Source organism: Mesoplodon mirus (genome assembly GCF_964341445.2).
Source record: "Mesoplodon mirus genome assembly, chromosome: 8".
Lineage (NCBI taxonomy): Eukaryota > Metazoa > Chordata > Mammalia > Artiodactyla > Ziphiidae > Mesoplodon > Mesoplodon mirus.
In genome coordinates, this window is record NC_138984.1 from 73,845,292 (window position 1) to 73,861,987 (window position 16,696).

At 39.9% G+C, this 16,696-nt stretch overlaps 1 protein-coding gene across 1 annotated transcript; it reads left to right on the top strand.

The window, feature by feature from the left end:
* Positions 1 to 3,215: 3,215 nt before the first annotated feature.
* On the top strand, positions 3,216 to 3,784 carry LOC309809661 (centromere protein X-like). Its single transcript, XM_082630978.1, has one exon. It carries the CDS (start codon positions 3,243 to 3,245, stop codon positions 3,480 to 3,482), a length of 240 nt encoding a protein of 79 aa, XP_082487104.1. The 5' UTR covers positions 3,216 to 3,242; the 3' UTR covers positions 3,483 to 3,784.
* The last annotated feature ends 12,912 nt before the right edge of the window (positions 3,785 to 16,696 follow it).

Sequence of the window (16,696 nt, forward strand, 5' to 3'; positions counted from 1 at the left end):
GCAAATGCTAACAACCATGAAAGGAGAAATTGACAGTAACACAATAATAGTAGGGGACTTTAATACCCTACTTACACCAGTGGACAGATCATCCAAACAGAAAATAAATAAGGAAACACAAGCTTTAAATGACACAACAAACCAGAAAGGTCTCATTGATATTTATAGAACATTCCACCCAAAAGTAGCAGAACACACTTTCTTCTCAAGTGCACATGGAACATTCTCCAGGATAGATCACATCTTGTATCACAAATCAAGCCTCAGAAAATTTAAGAAAACTGAAATCATATCAAGCATCTTTTCTGGCCACAACACTATGAGATTGGAAATCAGTTACAGGAAAAAAACTGTAAAAAACACAAATACATGAAGGCTAAACAGTGCGCTACTAAATAACCAAGACATTACTGAAGAAATCAAAGAAGAAATTTAAAAAATACATAGAAACAAATGACAGTGAAAACAGGACAACCGAAAACCTATGGGACACAGCAAAAGCAGTTCTAAGAGGGAAGTTTTTTTTTTTTTTTCCAGTATGCGGGCCTCTCACTGCTGTGGCCTCCCCCATTGCGGAGCACAGGCTCCGGACGTGCAGGCTCAGCGGCCATGGCTCACGGGCCCAGCCACTCCGTGGCATGTGGGACCCTCCCGGACCAGGGCACGAACCCATGTCCCCTGCAATGGCAGGCGGACCCTCAACCACTGCGCCACCAGGGAAGCCCTAAGAGGGAAGTTTATAACAATACAGTCAAACCTCAAGAAACAAGAAAAATCACAAATAAACAATCTAACCCTACACTTAAACAACTAGAGAAAGAAGAACAAAGAAAACCCAAGGTCAGTAGAAGGAAAGAAATCATAAAGATGAGAGCAGAAATAAATGAAATAGAAGCGAAGAAAATAATAGCAAAGATCAATAAAATTAAAAGCTAGTTCTTTGAGGAGATAAAGAAAATTGATAAACCCTTAGCCATACTCGTCAAGAAAAAAAGGGAGAGGACGCAAATCAATAAAATTAGAAATGAAAAAGGAGAAATCACAACTGACATTGCAGAAATACAATGGATTATAAGAGACTACTACAAACAGCTATATGCCAATAAAATGGACAACCATGAAGAAATGGACAAATTCTTGGAAAGGTACAACTTTCCAAGAATGAACCAGGAAGAATTAGAAAATAAAAACAGATCTATCACAAGTAATGAAATGGAAACCGTAATTTAAAATCTTCCAGCAAACAAAAGTCCACGACCAGATGGCTTCACAGGCGAATTCCATCAAACATTTAGAGAAGAGCTAACACTGAAAATTCGCAAACTCTTCCAAAAAATTGCAGAGGGAGAAACACTCCCAAACTCTTTCTATGAAGCTGCCATCACCTTGATACCAAAACCAGAAAAAGATATCACCAAAAAAGAAAATTATAGACCAATATCACTGATGAACATAGATGCAAAAATCCTGAACAAAATACTAGCAAACAGAATCCAACAGCACATTAAAAGGATCATACACCACGATTAAGTGGGATTTATCCCAGGGATGCAAGGATTCTTCAAAACATGCAAATCAATCAATGTGGTACACCACATTAACAAATTAAGGAATAAAAACCATATGATCATCTCAATAGATGCAGAGAAAACTTTTGACAAAATTCAACACCGTTTATGATAAAAACTCTCCAGAAAATGGGCACAGAGGGAACCTACCTCAACATAATAAAGGACATATATGACAAACTCACAGCAAGCATCATACTCAATGGTGAAAAACTGAAAGAATTTCCACTAAGATCAGGAACAAGACGAGGATGTCCCCTCTTGTCACTCTTATTCCACATAGTTTTGGAAGTCCTAGCCACAGCACTCAGAGAAGAAAAAGAAATGAAAGGAATACAAATTGGAGAAGAAGAAGTAAAACTGTCACTATTTGCCAATGACATGATACCATAAATAGAAAATCCTAAAGATGAAAACTACTAGAACTAATCAATGAATGTGGTAAGTTTGCAGGATACAAAATTAATGCACAGAAATCTCTGGCATTCCTATACCAACAACGAAAAATCAGAAAGAGAAATTAAGGAAACACTCCCATTTACCATTGCAACAAAAAGAATAAAATACCCAGGAATAAACCTGCCTAAGGAGATGAAAGACTTGTACTCAGAAAACTATAAAACACTGATGAAAGAAATCAAAGATGACATAAACAGATGGAGAAATATACCATGTTCTTGGATTGAAAGAATCAATATTGTGAAAATGACTCTACTACCAGAGAAATCTACAGATTCAATGCAATCCCTATCAAACTACCAATGGCATTCTTCACACAATTAGAGCAAAAAATTTTACAATTCGTATGGAAACACAAAAGACCCCAAATAGCCAAAGCAATCTTGAGAAAGAAAAATGGAGTTGGAGGAATCAGGGTCCCTGACTTCAAAGTATACCACAAAGCTACAGTAATCAAGACAGTATGGTACTGGCACAAAAACAGAAAGATAGATCAATGGAACAGGATAGAAAGCCCAGAGATAAACCCACACACATATGGTCACCTTATCTTTGATAAAGGAGGCAAGAATATACAATGGAGAAAAGACAGCCTCTTCAATAAGTGGTGCTGGGAAAACTGGACAGCTACATGTAAAAGAATGACATTAGAACACTCCCTAACACCATACACAAAAATAAACTCAAAATGGATTAAAGACCTAAATGTAAGGCCAGACACTATCAAACTCTTAGAGGAAAACATAAGAAAAACACTCTATGATGTAAATCACAGCAAGATGCTTTTTGACCCACCTCCTAGAGAAATGGAAATAAAAACAAAAATAAACAAATGGGACTTAATGAAACATAAAAGCTTTTGCACAGCAAAGGAAAACATAAACAAGACAAAAAGACAACCCTCAGAATGGGAGAAAATATTTGCAAATGAAGCAACTGACAGAGGATTAATCTCCAAGATTTACAAGCAGCTCATGCAGCTCAATATCAAAAAAAACAAACAAAACAATCCAAAAATGGGCAGAAGACCTAAACAGACATTTCTCCAAAGAAGATATACAGATTGCCAACAAACACATGAAAGAATGCTCAACATCATTAATCATTAGAGAAATGCAAATCAAAACTACAATGAGATATTATCTCACAACAGTCAGAATGGCCATCAACAAAAATCTACGGGGGCTCCGGAGGGCGTGCACCTTGGTGGCGGTCATGGAGGAAATCGGCACCGGCTTCCGGAAAGAGCTGGTGAGCAAGCTGCTGCACTTGCATTTTAAAGACGACAAGACCAAAGTCAGCGGGGATGCGCTGCAGCTCACGGCCGAGCTGCTCAAGATCTTCGTTGTGGAAGCGGCCATCCGCAGCATCCGGCAGGCCAAGGCAGAGGACCTGGCCCAAGTGGACGTGGAGCAGCTGGAGAAGGTGCTGCCTCAGCTGCTTCTGGACTTCTAGGGGTTTCCACCCTCACTGTGGCCACCGGTCCAAGTCACGGCCTCTGGCTTCAGACGGGACAGGAGCTGCTGATCCCCCAACGTTCTCCTCCAGCTCCCAGGATTGGCCAGGTGCCAGCAAACCACCACTCTCTTCCCCATCGTCCCCTCTGCCTGCTGCTGATGGCCAGGATGCAGCCGATAGAGGGGTCGCTGACAGGATGAGGGTCCTGGCACCCGGGCTGGTGCCCTCCCCTCATGCCCCCACCCTCAGGACAGCCGAGCACCCACCGGTGTGGGAGAAGCACTTGGTCACTGGGAAGCAGGTGCGGGAGACCCGTCTGCCTGAGCAGGTAGCCTGTGTGTCCTCCACAAACAAGCAGAACGGTGTGGTTCTGCCACTGACATCAAAGCTTGTGTGTTACCTTATAGCCATCTGATATTCCCCTCAAAAGATGCCCACCTGAGCTACGTATTTGTCCTCACAAAGCCGTATCAGTAAATCAGAGCCGCCTCCCAAAAAAAAAAAAAAATCTACAAACAACAGATGCTGGAGAGAGGGTGTGGACAAAAGGGAACCCTCTTGCACTGCTGGTGGGAATGTAAAATGATACAGCCACTATGGAGAACAGTATGGAGGTTCCTTAAAAAACGAAAAATAGAACTACCATACGACCCAGCACAATCCCACTACTGGGCATATACCCTGAGAAAACCGTAATTCAAAAAGGGTCATGTACCACAATGTTCATTGCAGCACTATTTACAATAGCCAGGACATGGAAGCAACCTAAGTGTCCATCGACAGACGAATGGATAAAGAAGATGTGGCACATATATACAATGGAATATTACTCAGCCATAAAAAGGAACGAAACTGAGTCATTTGTAGAGACGTGGCTGGATCTAGAGACTGTCATACAGAGTGAAGTAAGTCAGAAAGAGAAAAACAAATACTGTATGCTAACACATATATATGGAATCTTAAAAAAAAAAAAGTTGTCATGAAGAACCTAGGGGCAGGACGGGAATAAAGACGCAGACCTACTAGAGAATAGACTTGAGGACACGGGGAGGGGGAAGGGTAAGCTGGGACGAAGTGAGAGAGTGGCATGGACATAGATATACTACCAAATGTAAAACTGGTAGCTAGTGGGAAGTAGCCGCATAGCACAGGGAGATCAGCTCGGTGCTTTGTGACCACCTAGAGGGGTGGGATGGGGAGGGTGGGAGGGAGGGAGATGCAAGAGGGAAGAGACATGGGGATATATGTATATGTATAACTGATCCACTTTGTTATAAAGCAGAAACTAGCATACCACTGTAAAGCAATTATACTCCAATAAAGATGTTAAAAAAAAAAAAGACACTATGGTACTGGCACAAAAACAGAAATATAGATCAACGGTACAAGATAGAATGCCCAGAGATAAACCCACGCACATATGGGCACCTAATTTCCGACAAAGGAGGCAAGAACATACAATGGAGAAAAGACAGCCTCTTCAGTAAGTGGTGCTGGGGAAACTAGACAATGTAAAGTAGTTGGCTGGTGGGAAGCAGCCACATAGCACAGGGAAATCAGCTCAGTGCTTTGCGATGACCTAGAGGGGTGGGACAGGGAAGGTGGGAGGGAGGTTCAAGAGGGAGGGGATATGGGGACGTGTGTATGCATATGGCTGATTCACTTTGTTGTGCAACAGAGACTAGCACAGTATTGTGAAGTAATTATACTCCAATAAAGATCTATTAAAAAAATTAGTATCGGGCTTCCTTGGTGGTGCAGTTGTTGAGAGTCCGCCTGCCGATTCAGGGGACACGGGTTCGTGCCCCGGTCCGGGAAGATCCCACATGCCGCGGAGCGGCTGGGCCCATGAGCCATGGCCGCTGAGCCTGCGCGTCCGGAGCCTGTGCTCCGCAATGGGAGGGGCCACAGCAGTGAGAGGCCCGCGTACCGCAAAAAAAAAAAAAAAAAAAAAAAAGTAGTATCTATAATCTTCCTATATTGTAATTTCTTCATATGTAAATATCTCAGCAGTGCAGCTAAACTGTGAATTCCATGAGAGCGGAGATGATATCCTGTGTTCCATTGCATATTCCAACACGGAAGCTCTCAGTTTGGGTTAAAGATGATACTGAGCTATACAGATGATAATGTTCCCAAGTTTAAGCCTGTCTCTTCCATGAACAATGAGCTTATTTGGAAAATAAATATCATCAGTTGCCAGAGGTTTACTGTGAGGACGTTTGTGTGCTGCCAGGAGGCATGATCAGCGGATGTGGATCAGCTGTAGAGCACAGACCGTGTCTTGTGTTCCTCCTCCTCCCTTCCCTCTGGCTCCAGCCAAGTGGGCAGAAAGGTGAAAAGGAAAACTTGGATTCAGCTGTGAGAGTCACAGGTGTGTTCTGTGGGTGACTTGTGTGAACCACCCTCTCTCAGCATGTTTAACCCTGAGCAGAAAAGAAGACCGGGGTTCCCCAGCTCACGTGGGATTGTGGTCAACATGACACCTGGGAATACCACCCGCTGAATGACAATAAGGGTTGTGTGCAACCATCATATCCCCTTCTTATGCTTTCTTCCTGAGCTAACCCACTCATCTAATGCCAAGTTCTAGAACCAATCCTTTTACAGCAACCTGAACTTTGAAAAATTTTCTAGTCCACCACACTCTGTACACTTAGGCAAATTTTGCTTAAATTACTCCCAATTGTGACATAATTTAAAATTCCATACCTTCATTATATAGATTTCCTCACTAAAGAAAACTTGGGCCAATTAGGCAAATAGATGAAGGGAAAAAAAAGTCACCCAGAGTTCTCCTACCCCAAAACAACAAGTGTTAATATCTAGCCTATTTCTCATTTATTTGCTGGTACGTGTATATATATAACTAGGATTGAGATGTATAGTTACAGGGTTTTTTTTTTTAGGTTTTTTTTGTTGCTGTTGAAGTACAGTTGTTTTACAGTGTTGTGTTGATATCTGCTGTACAGTAAGGTGACTCAGTTATACATTAAAAAAAAATGGTTGACTACTATTGAGTTGGTCAAAAAACTTGTTCGGGTTTTTCCGTAAGATGTTACAAAAACCTAAACGAACTTTTTGGCCAACCCAACTACTATTAGAAGTTCAGGGAAAGGACTGGATATAGTCAAGGATCTCTTGCTTGAAGGTTTTGATTCAGATATCTGCTTCTACACAACAAACTTACTGTCTTTCTCATAATTCCGTGGGTTAACTGGGCTTAGATGGGTGGTTTTCTGCTGGTCTCACTGGGGGTCTCTCATATGGTTGTAGTCATATGGCAGCTGGGGCTGGAGTCATTTGGAGGCTTGACTGTAGTGGAGTGTTCCAGATGACTTCTTCCCTCCTGTATCTGGTGCTTTAGTGCTCCACCATGTAGCATGTCTCTTTACAGAGCTCCTCATCCTCCAGGGCTCTCCATGTGGCCTATCTTTCATCAGGGTAGTCAGACTTCTCACAGGCAACTGGCTTCTGAGAACACAGAAGCAGAAGATGCCAAGCCTTTTCTAATGGTTAGGCCAGAACTGGCACAGCCATCACTTCTGTCCGTTATATTATAGAAGTCACAATGCCACCCAGATTCAATGTGGAGGGAGGAACTACAGAAGGGCCTGACAACTGGGAAGCTGGCTCACTGGGTGTGGTCTTTGGTGCCAGCTAGCATAGTTGGCATGTGGAAATGAGTATGGAGAGTATGGCACATTCAAAACGAAGGACAGATAAGGTAGAAGAACCAATAACTGAAGTGGACAGAGAGTAAGAGAGATTCAAGCTGGGATGGGATGGGGCATAACTCCAGGCAGCTGGTTAGTAACAGGAGATGAGTGAAGGCGGGGATCAGAGCAGCTGCAAGGTTTCGGTCAGAGAACACCACCTCTAGGTCCTAGAGTACTATAGGCAGAAAAACCATCACCAAGGAAGCACAGGGAAGTAGCCACAGACAACATGACAGGTGCAACAGACCAGGCCCTGGGTGCTGGAGTGACACGCAGGCCACAGAAGCAGCCTCAAGGGCTTGATGCGGAGTGAGGGGGGCTTCCTTATCACCTGTGCTTGGGATCAGGACTGATCACAGATTCTGGAAGAGCAGTAAGTGTACTGTTTGAGATTCAGAAATACTTGGTTTGGGCAAGAGGAAAAGAAAATAGAGCCAGCCCAGTTATCACACCTTGGTGCTCAGGAGTGTTATGCATATTTTAATTTGCATATCTACTTGCTCAAGGCTTCCTCTGTTCCCCTACTCATCTAAAGGAACTTTGCAAGAGGGAAAGGAATTAATGAATTCAGAGCTGAGTTTTTCTCCTGAAGTGACAAGAATCACAGACTCCTCTGATGCCCACTTTCACATCATCTCACACCTGATTTATTCTAACTAATCATAAAGAGTTCCCCCAATCTTAGTCTTCTTTCTGCTTCCATCCAACATGTACCCTGCTCTCATGTTAACCTTCCAAAAGCACTGTCTTTGTTTCTGTATCCAATAAAGCATGAACTATTTATACTGTCAACACGATAAAGTTCAAACACCTTAGGCTGTTATTCAAGGGTCCATAGGCCTGTGTCAGAGAAGGACGGGCTTAGGTTGGAGGATGACAGAAGTGAAACTCGCAGATACCAATAGGTACCAATTTCTAGCTTTATCAAGCCTTAGTGGGTACACAAACAGCACAAAGGAAATATCCGAATGGTGCATCATTTCCTTTGTCATGGGGACAGACCAAGGAGGGGACGATGGTCATCAGCCTGCAGGAGTGAAAATTCTGCCAGGTCTGAACAAAAGGACTCACAGAAATTTATTTTCTTCCCTACTGGAAGGGTCCCAATATCAACTTCTGCTACCTTGTAAAGCCACTCAACAAACCATGACACTTTGAATAATTATCCATGCCTAATGTTTGAGTTCTGGGTCTCAATATTCTGGTTGCATAATATTCTACAATCGTTTGTTCTGTGCCTGCACCACAGGTTATACAGTTTCCTTTATCTACATGTGTGTAGAGGACTAGGAGATTTTCCATTTCCCCTCAGAGGTTTTCTGAGGGTGGTCTTGGTCATGGTCTCCACAGAAGTCCTTTGCAATGGCGTCCCAACTTCATGTTTTAACTTATATGCTAGGTCATAAGTCTACTGTAAAACTCTTTCTCCTCCTTGACACACTCCTTTGGACCCATCCAACCCTGTCTACCTTTTCTGTTCCTTTCACTTCTTAGCTCTTTCTTATCTCTGTGCATAAGGTGGAAAAGAAAAGGAGAGCAGAGAAGGAATTGAGAAGACATAAGTTGTTCCAATGTCCCAAGAAGCTGAGGAGTTGGACCACAGACATTAGGGAAGCAAGCGGGATACGACGTGTCCTGCTCTGTAGTTCTCTCATATCTACTGCCTTTTACTTGTATTTTTTCCTAAATATGTGAGATGTTTTATCTCCCCAGTCAAATTCTGAGCATGCTTTAGGAAGACAAGGGGTTTTGAACTTTGTCTTTCTACCATGTATATTTATCCTATCCAGAGAAGCTATAGATAACTATTTCTTGGTTGAGTATCCCATATAAAGGCAAAATCATATAGTTCAATCCATCCATTCACTGAGTCAACAAGCATTTATTGACGGACCCCTATTCACCTTGAAGCCCTGCTAGATGTTGCCCATCACAGTGAATGGTTTATGCAGGTTCTAGAGCTCCTACATTCCCCAGCATCTGATACATAGCACCCTATAAAATAATCCAGCTTTGAAAACCATTATTATAAAAGTAATACAGGCTCATGGTAAACATTAAAACAGTGTAAAAGCGTATAAAGAAAAAAGTAAAACTTCCCTGGTCACCACTCCATCAAAATTTTCTATTCCAATTACTCAAAAGCAACAGTCGCTGATAGTTTCTTATATCCTTCCAGAAATGTGCATTATTCTTTTTACATAAATGAGATCATCCTATATGTATTTTTCCGTTGTTGCTCCCCACGCCTCACCTATATAATATACCTTGGTTCTTTTTTCATATTAGTCCATGTAACTCTCCCTGCTTTTTTTTTTTTTTTGTAACAGCTTTACTGAGATATAATCCACACACCATATAATTCACCCATTTAAGCTGTATAATTCAATGGTTTTTAGAATATTCATAGAATTGTGTAACCATCACCACAATCCTCATTCTTTTTAATGGTTGCAGAGACTCTGTTTTCTCTTAAGCCATAATTTCAGTAAATATTTGTTGAATTGAATTAAGCCATAGATTTGGACAGAGAAAGTAGGGTAAAAAAGCAGATTTTCTAGAAACATAAAAATAAAGAAGCTCTGAGGCTTCTGCTGGTCTTTTAAGTCAATTTTAAGTAACAATGCTATATTGATATGAAACATGGATGAGAAAATATTTTCTTCACATTATTTGGATATTTTCTTTCTAGATAATAGAGTCACAATGCACATGGACATAACTTCAAGTTTCATTGTGCTGGATTTTCTTTAGCAAGTGAATTATTTTTACTTCCAAGTAAAGTTTTATTTCATTTTAGTAAGTTTATAAATAAATATTACCTTTAATAATCTTCTCAAACTAAGCTTATAATATGTCAATAGTAACAGGACAATTTTTTTGCAGCATTTGTTTTAAATATATATGAAGGTAATTATTTCAGATTAATACAATATTTATAAAATGTAAGGAAATGCAAGCAAATTGTTTTTGAAATTGTTTATAAATATTAGGAGTTTTAAGCATATGTGGTGCTAAGTAATATTGACATGTCCGGGAAAACGTGCAAAGTAGAAGGAAAATAATGTGACTACTCTTTCCCCACAATTACATTCCCACATATAAAATAACAAATTCTCTAAGGGACAAAAAAGAAAAAAAAAAGGTATTTGGTAGTATTAGTAAGGCCTACATTGACATTAGAAACATGTATTTAAATAATTTAAATAAACAAAGCTGAGTCAAGTTAAGTAGTAAAAAAAACAGACTCAAATACTATGGAAGGTAGCAAAGGACAAGAACACAGTCACTTGTTAGAATAAAAAAAGAATTACTGTAGAGGTTGGAAAACATCTTCCTAGAGATTTTAAAAATATGAACAGGACAGATTTGATACCACACTCCTCCCTAATGATTGAGACTTGATTCCATAAGGGGTCACGTAGTTTGTGAATTCTATTATTATAATCCAGTCCCACACTGAGTCTCAAAGTGAAATACTCAGTGTTTCAAAATGTTCAATGTTTAAGTTCCTGAAAAGTTTCCCACTCAGGACCTCTCCAGCACTCGTCAGTAATCTATCAAGTGTTCATCCTCAAATGTATCAGCCAACATACAACCATTTTTCCAAAACAACTCGATCAGATGTCAGAAACAGTAGAATTCTCAGACCTTTTTTTTCTCCTTAGATCAAGTGTCATCATTTCTGGGATTTGACTGAGATCTTTAAAAGTCTGTATCTTAGATTTTTCTCATAACCTCTCTAGGTAAAGTCTTGGTCTTAAGAGGTCTCCAATTTTCCCAGGTTTCCTTAAAAATGTCTTTTACCTTCAGAATGACAATATTTTACCTCTGTGTCCTACAGTTGAAATCTAGCATAACTAAGGAGATGATGAAACTGTGTTAATGGGGGCAAAATAAAACCCAAGAAAATGCAGTCCCCATAAAGAATAATTAAATATATGCCAGATGTAGGAAGCCTCACCCTCTTCATGATTTTTAAAAATAAAAATACTACATAGGACTTTAGGTATGGGAAAATGGGCTGAACTTTTTAAGAAGAAAGTAATTTTCAGTAGGCCCTTTCATAGAGTAGAAAACAATGCTGTGGAAAATAGCAGTCAGCAACTAATGTGACATTCAAAAAAAAACCCAAAAACACCATGTAAATGTTGTTTTTATCCTACTTTTTGGAGACAGAGAAAATGATAATTGGGAGGACAGACTACTGAGATGGAGGGATTATCTACAGAGGGCATGAGACTGAAAAAAGAGGAAATTTTGTGGTTGGTACATTAGAGGAACTGAAAAAAGAACAGTGTATCAGTGCATCCATAGTAGCAAACAGCAAAACCCACTTAAGCTAGTTGAAATAGGAAAGCAATTTATTAAAGGGTGTTAGGTAGTTCCTAGAATTTCTGGGACGGCCAGAGAAGATGCTCAACCCTCACTAGGAGACTGCTTCCCTGAAGACCCACTGCAGCTCTGCTAGTCCCATGCACCTTTGCTTGCATCACCTATCCTGAGAGCGAGATACTAAAAGTATGGTAATAGATGTTGACTCGACTTATTGTGGTGATCATTTAATAATATATACAAATATTAAAACATGTTGTACACCTGAAATTAATTTAATGTTATATGTCAATTATACCTCAATTTTAAAAAGAAGGAGGAGGAGGGAGAAGAGGAGGAGATGATGATGATGATGATGACACGCTGGCAGAGCTAGCTGGAAAAAATACGACATGCAGGCATACCTCGGAGATATTGCGGGCTTGGTTCCAGACCACTGCAATAGAGCACCTATTGCAATAAAGCAAGTCACACAAAATTCTTGGTTTCCCAGTGTATATAAAAGTTATGTTTATACTATACTGTAGTAGTCTATTATGTGTGCGAGCATTATGTTCAAAACATGTTTGTACCTTAATTATAAAATACTTCATTGCTAAAACATGCTAACCATCATCTGAGCCTTCAGCGAGTTGTAATCTTTTTGTGGTGGAGGGTCTTGCCTCAATGTTGATGGCTGATGACTGAGCAGGGTGGTGGCTGCTGAAGGTTGGGATGACTGTGGCAATTTCTTAAAATAGGACAACAATGATGTTTGCTATATCACTGAACTCTTCCTTTCACAAAGGATTTCTCTGTAGCCTGCAATGATGTTTGATAGCATTTTACTCACAGTACAACTTCTTTCAAAGTGGGAGTCAACCTGATCAAACCCTGCTGCTGCTTCATTAACTAAGTTTATGTAATATTCTAAATCCTTTGTCGTCATTTCAACAATCTTCATAGCATCTTTACCAGTAGTAGATTCAGTCTCAAGAAACCCCTTTCTTTGCTCATCCATAACAAGCAACTCTCCATCTGTTAGTTTTATCAGCAATTCAGATACATCTTCAGGTACCACTTCTAATTCTAGTCTTCTTGAAATTTCCACCACATCTGCAGTTACTTACTCCACTGAAGTCTTAAACCCCTCAAAGTCATCGATGTAGGTTGGAATCAACTTCTTCCAAACTCCTACTCCTACTCCTTCCCATGAATCACAAATGTTCTTCATGGCATCTAGAACGGTGAATCCTTTCCAGAAGATTTTCAATTTACTTTGTCCAGATCCATCAGAGGAATCACTATCTATGGCAGCTATAGCCTTACAAAATCCATGAGTTGCAAAATGGATGTTGTGTTAGCAGGCATGAAAACAACATGAATCTCATCGTACATCTGCATCAGAGTTCTTAAGTGCCCAGGGACATTGTCAATGAGCAGAAATATTTTGAAAGGAATCATTTTTTTTCTGAGCAGTAAGTCTCACGAGTGGGCTTCAATATTCAGTAAACCATGTTGTAAACAGGTGTGCTGTTGTCCAGGCTTTGTTGTTCCATTTATAGAGTACAGACAGAGTAGACTGAGCATAACCCAAGGGTCCTAGAATTTTCAAAATGGTAAATGAGCACTGGCTTCAACTTAAAGTCACCAGCAGCATTAGCCCCTAATGAGAGTCAGCCAGGTATTGACTTGTCCTCTCTAGCTATGAAAGTCTTAGAAGGCATATTCTTCTAATAGAAGGCTGTTTCACCTACACTGAAAATCATCTCTTATTTAGTGTAGCCACTGAAACTGTGCCCCATAGACTTAACAGAAGCTGATAACTATAGAAATTCTTGAACTTGTCTTACAGAAGAACAGATAAGGGATCACCTTGTTAAAACCCCTTTGCTTTTAAACTGTCTTCATTGATTGAGTTCACTTTAGTATTTTTTTCTTTCTTTCTCTTTTCCTCGCTTAAGCTGCATACCTTCCTAGTTTCATACAGCCCAGTTGTTTTATAGGAACTTGAAGTCAGCTCCTGCCCAGTGTAAGCTGGCTGGGGACTGGATGGAACTATGACCCTAAAATTGGGCCTGCTCAGATGTCCAATGAATGCTCTTTTGATGTCAGAGCGCTGGAAAATGCCACCCTCAGATCATGCTGTGTCTCCATTTTGAATATGCAGAATCATGTGGCACAACTTGGCTAACTGTTTGGCACAAGGGGCCTAGGTTTCAGCCATCTTGGCTTTCTGACATGCCTTCCTCACTAAGCTTGATCACTTCTAGTTTTTAATTTAAAGTGAGAGATATGCGACTCTTCTTTCACTTGAACATTTAGAGGCTAAGGGTTATTAACTGGCCTAATTTCAATATTGTTGTGTCACCTGGAATAGGGATGCCCAAGGAGAGGAAGACAGATGGGAAACAGCAAGTCGGTGGAGCAGTCAGAACACACACAATGTTTATCAATTAAGTTTGTCGTATTATATGAGCATGGTGCCAACACAATTACAACAGTAATATCAAAGATCACTGAACACAGATCACCATAACAAATATAATAATAAAAAAATTTTGAAATATTACGAGGATTACCAAGATGTGAAACAGAGACACGAAGTAAGCAAATGTTGTAAAAATCGCGCCCAGCGCAGGGTTGCCACAAACCTGCAACTTGTAAAAAACACAGTATCTGTGAAGCACTATAAAGCAAAACACAATAAAATGAGTTATTCCTGTAGTTAAAATAAATAAATAAAAGCCATGCAACTATTAGACCCCAAGCTGAAAGCTTCCATTACCACTAGAAAGTAGATTCTTGCTTTCTCACATAGCTCTCTTAGCAATGAAGTATCAAATGGGTGCATTTCATTGCCAAATAATGTAACATGAGAGGCTGGGAAAACTGAGTATCTAGCTTCTACTCTGGAAGATGAATGCATAATGTGGGGTATTCCCCAACTGTGAGAATGGTGTGGCAAGGAAGCCAAAAATCATGGCAAATATCAAACATGGGCACTATGGTTCCAGAGTTGGAACTAGAAAGGCAATAAGTCTTGACAGATTAGGTATTACAAGTGAGAGGGGGTGCATAGCATGATGAATGACAACCAGATTTCAGGTTTGCATAATGTGGTGGATGGTGGTACCATTACTTTGATGGGGTGGGCTAGAGGGAGGAACATGTTTAGTGCAAGAAAGGATCAAGAGTTCAGTTTGAAGGGATTCTGGGAAGATACCAGCAGAGGTGGCACAGTTTTTGAATCTCTTCAAATTATCCTATAAAAAGAAACAAAAATAAATAGGACAACAATGCCAAAAACCATGGGGATAATCTTCAATAGCAGGTGACAAGGTATGGCCATACACTGCAAAATATGAATGGGTAAGGAGTAAACCACTGAGAGTTATAAGACTTGAATGTACCATCTTTGCAGGACAGAAGAAATCAAGGGTATCAGATGGACTTGAGAAACCTAAAAGAGCCAAGAAGTATTTACTGGAAACTTCAGTTGAAACTGAGAGTTTTGCACTCCCTAATAATAAATGAGTACAGGAGTTTGCAGTAAAGTCTGAAGGAGCCAGAGAAATCTGGGCCCCATGAATTCCCAGACTAACAAGTCAAAACTTACTTATAGGACAAAGCCTCAGAATAATGAGAAAACTTCTGCAAAGAGAATCCAAATTGAGCAGCACAGGAACAAAAGAGTCAAAGGAAATAGCAGGTCCAGATAAAAGTAAGGGAAGACGTATCTTCAGAAAATAAGCTGCCAATTTTTTTTGAACATTGCAGAAATACAACAAAAGAAAAAACTCTAGAACTGTGAAGTTAGAAGAACTATCTTAGTCACAACCACTTCTGAAAGTTAAGAAAAACCTGACTTCAAGTATAAATGAGTGAAGAAAAAGTTCAGATCTGAACATTAACAGGAAGAAACAGATTAAGAAGCAGAATAACATCCCTACAGATAAGGAATGAACACCAGAAAAACATCAGAAATAGATTAAAATTATAATCTAAAAATTAACAAAATATGAAAATGATACAAGATATGAAAGAATATTAATCAGAATTAGGAAAACTCAGAAATTAGGTGATATATTCTCAGGAGAAAATTATAAACAAAAGAAAAACATTTCAGAAATGAGGTTAACTAGAAGGAACAACAACAACAAAAAAGGCCAAAGGATTTGAATGGACATTTCTCCAAATAAGACACACAAATGGCCAATAAGCACATAAAAAAAAAAAAGCTCAACATCACTATCATTAAGTAAATGGGAATCTAAACCACAATGAGATACCAATTCATATCTATTAAGATGGCTGTTAAAAACAAATCAAAAATGAAATAAGTGCTAGAGAGCTGTAGAGGATGTGGAGGTATTGGAACACTTGTGCATCACTGTTGGGAATGTAAAGAGAAACAGCTGCTGTGGAAAACAATTTGACCACTCCTCAAGAAATCAAACATAGAATTACCATATCACCCAGTGGTTATACTTCTGGGTATATACTCAAAAGAATTGTTGGCAGGGGTGTGAACAAATATTTGTGCACCAATGTTCATAGAAGCCTTATTCATGATAGTCAAAAGGTAGAAACATACCAAATGTTCACTGAGACATGAACAAAATGTGGTTTAAAAAAAGTGGTATATAGGGGCTTCCCTGGTGGCGCAGTGGTTAAGAGTCTGCCTGCCAATGCAGGGGACACAGGTTCGAGCCCTGGTCCAGGAGGATCCCACATGCTGCAGAGCAGCTAGGCTCATGCACCACAACTACTGAGCCTGTGCTCTAGAGCCCGCAAGCCACAACTACTGAGCCCACAAGCCACAACTACTGAAGCCCACATGCCTAGAGCCCATGCTCTGCCAACAAGAGAAGCCACCGCAATGAGAAGCAAATGCACCACAACGAAGAGTAGCCCCCACTCGCCACAACTAGAGAAAGCCCGGGCACAGCAATGAAGGCCCAATGCAGCCAAAAATAAAATAAATAAATAAATGATTTTAAAAATAAAATAAAATTAAAAAATTTAAAAAGTGGTATGTAAACACAGTGGAATATTATTCAGCCTTAAAAAGGAATGAAATTCTATACAAAAAGATTTTCAAAACCTGGGAAAAATAAAGAGATCAAAGGGATTCAAGAGAAAGTGACAAATAAAGACTACAAGTAAAGAAGACCC

Coding starts and splice junctions, on each gene's coding strand:
- LOC309809661 (XM_082630978.1), top strand. CDS start 3,243: ATGGAGGAAATCGGCACCGGCTTCCGGAAAGAGCTGGTGAGCAAGCTG.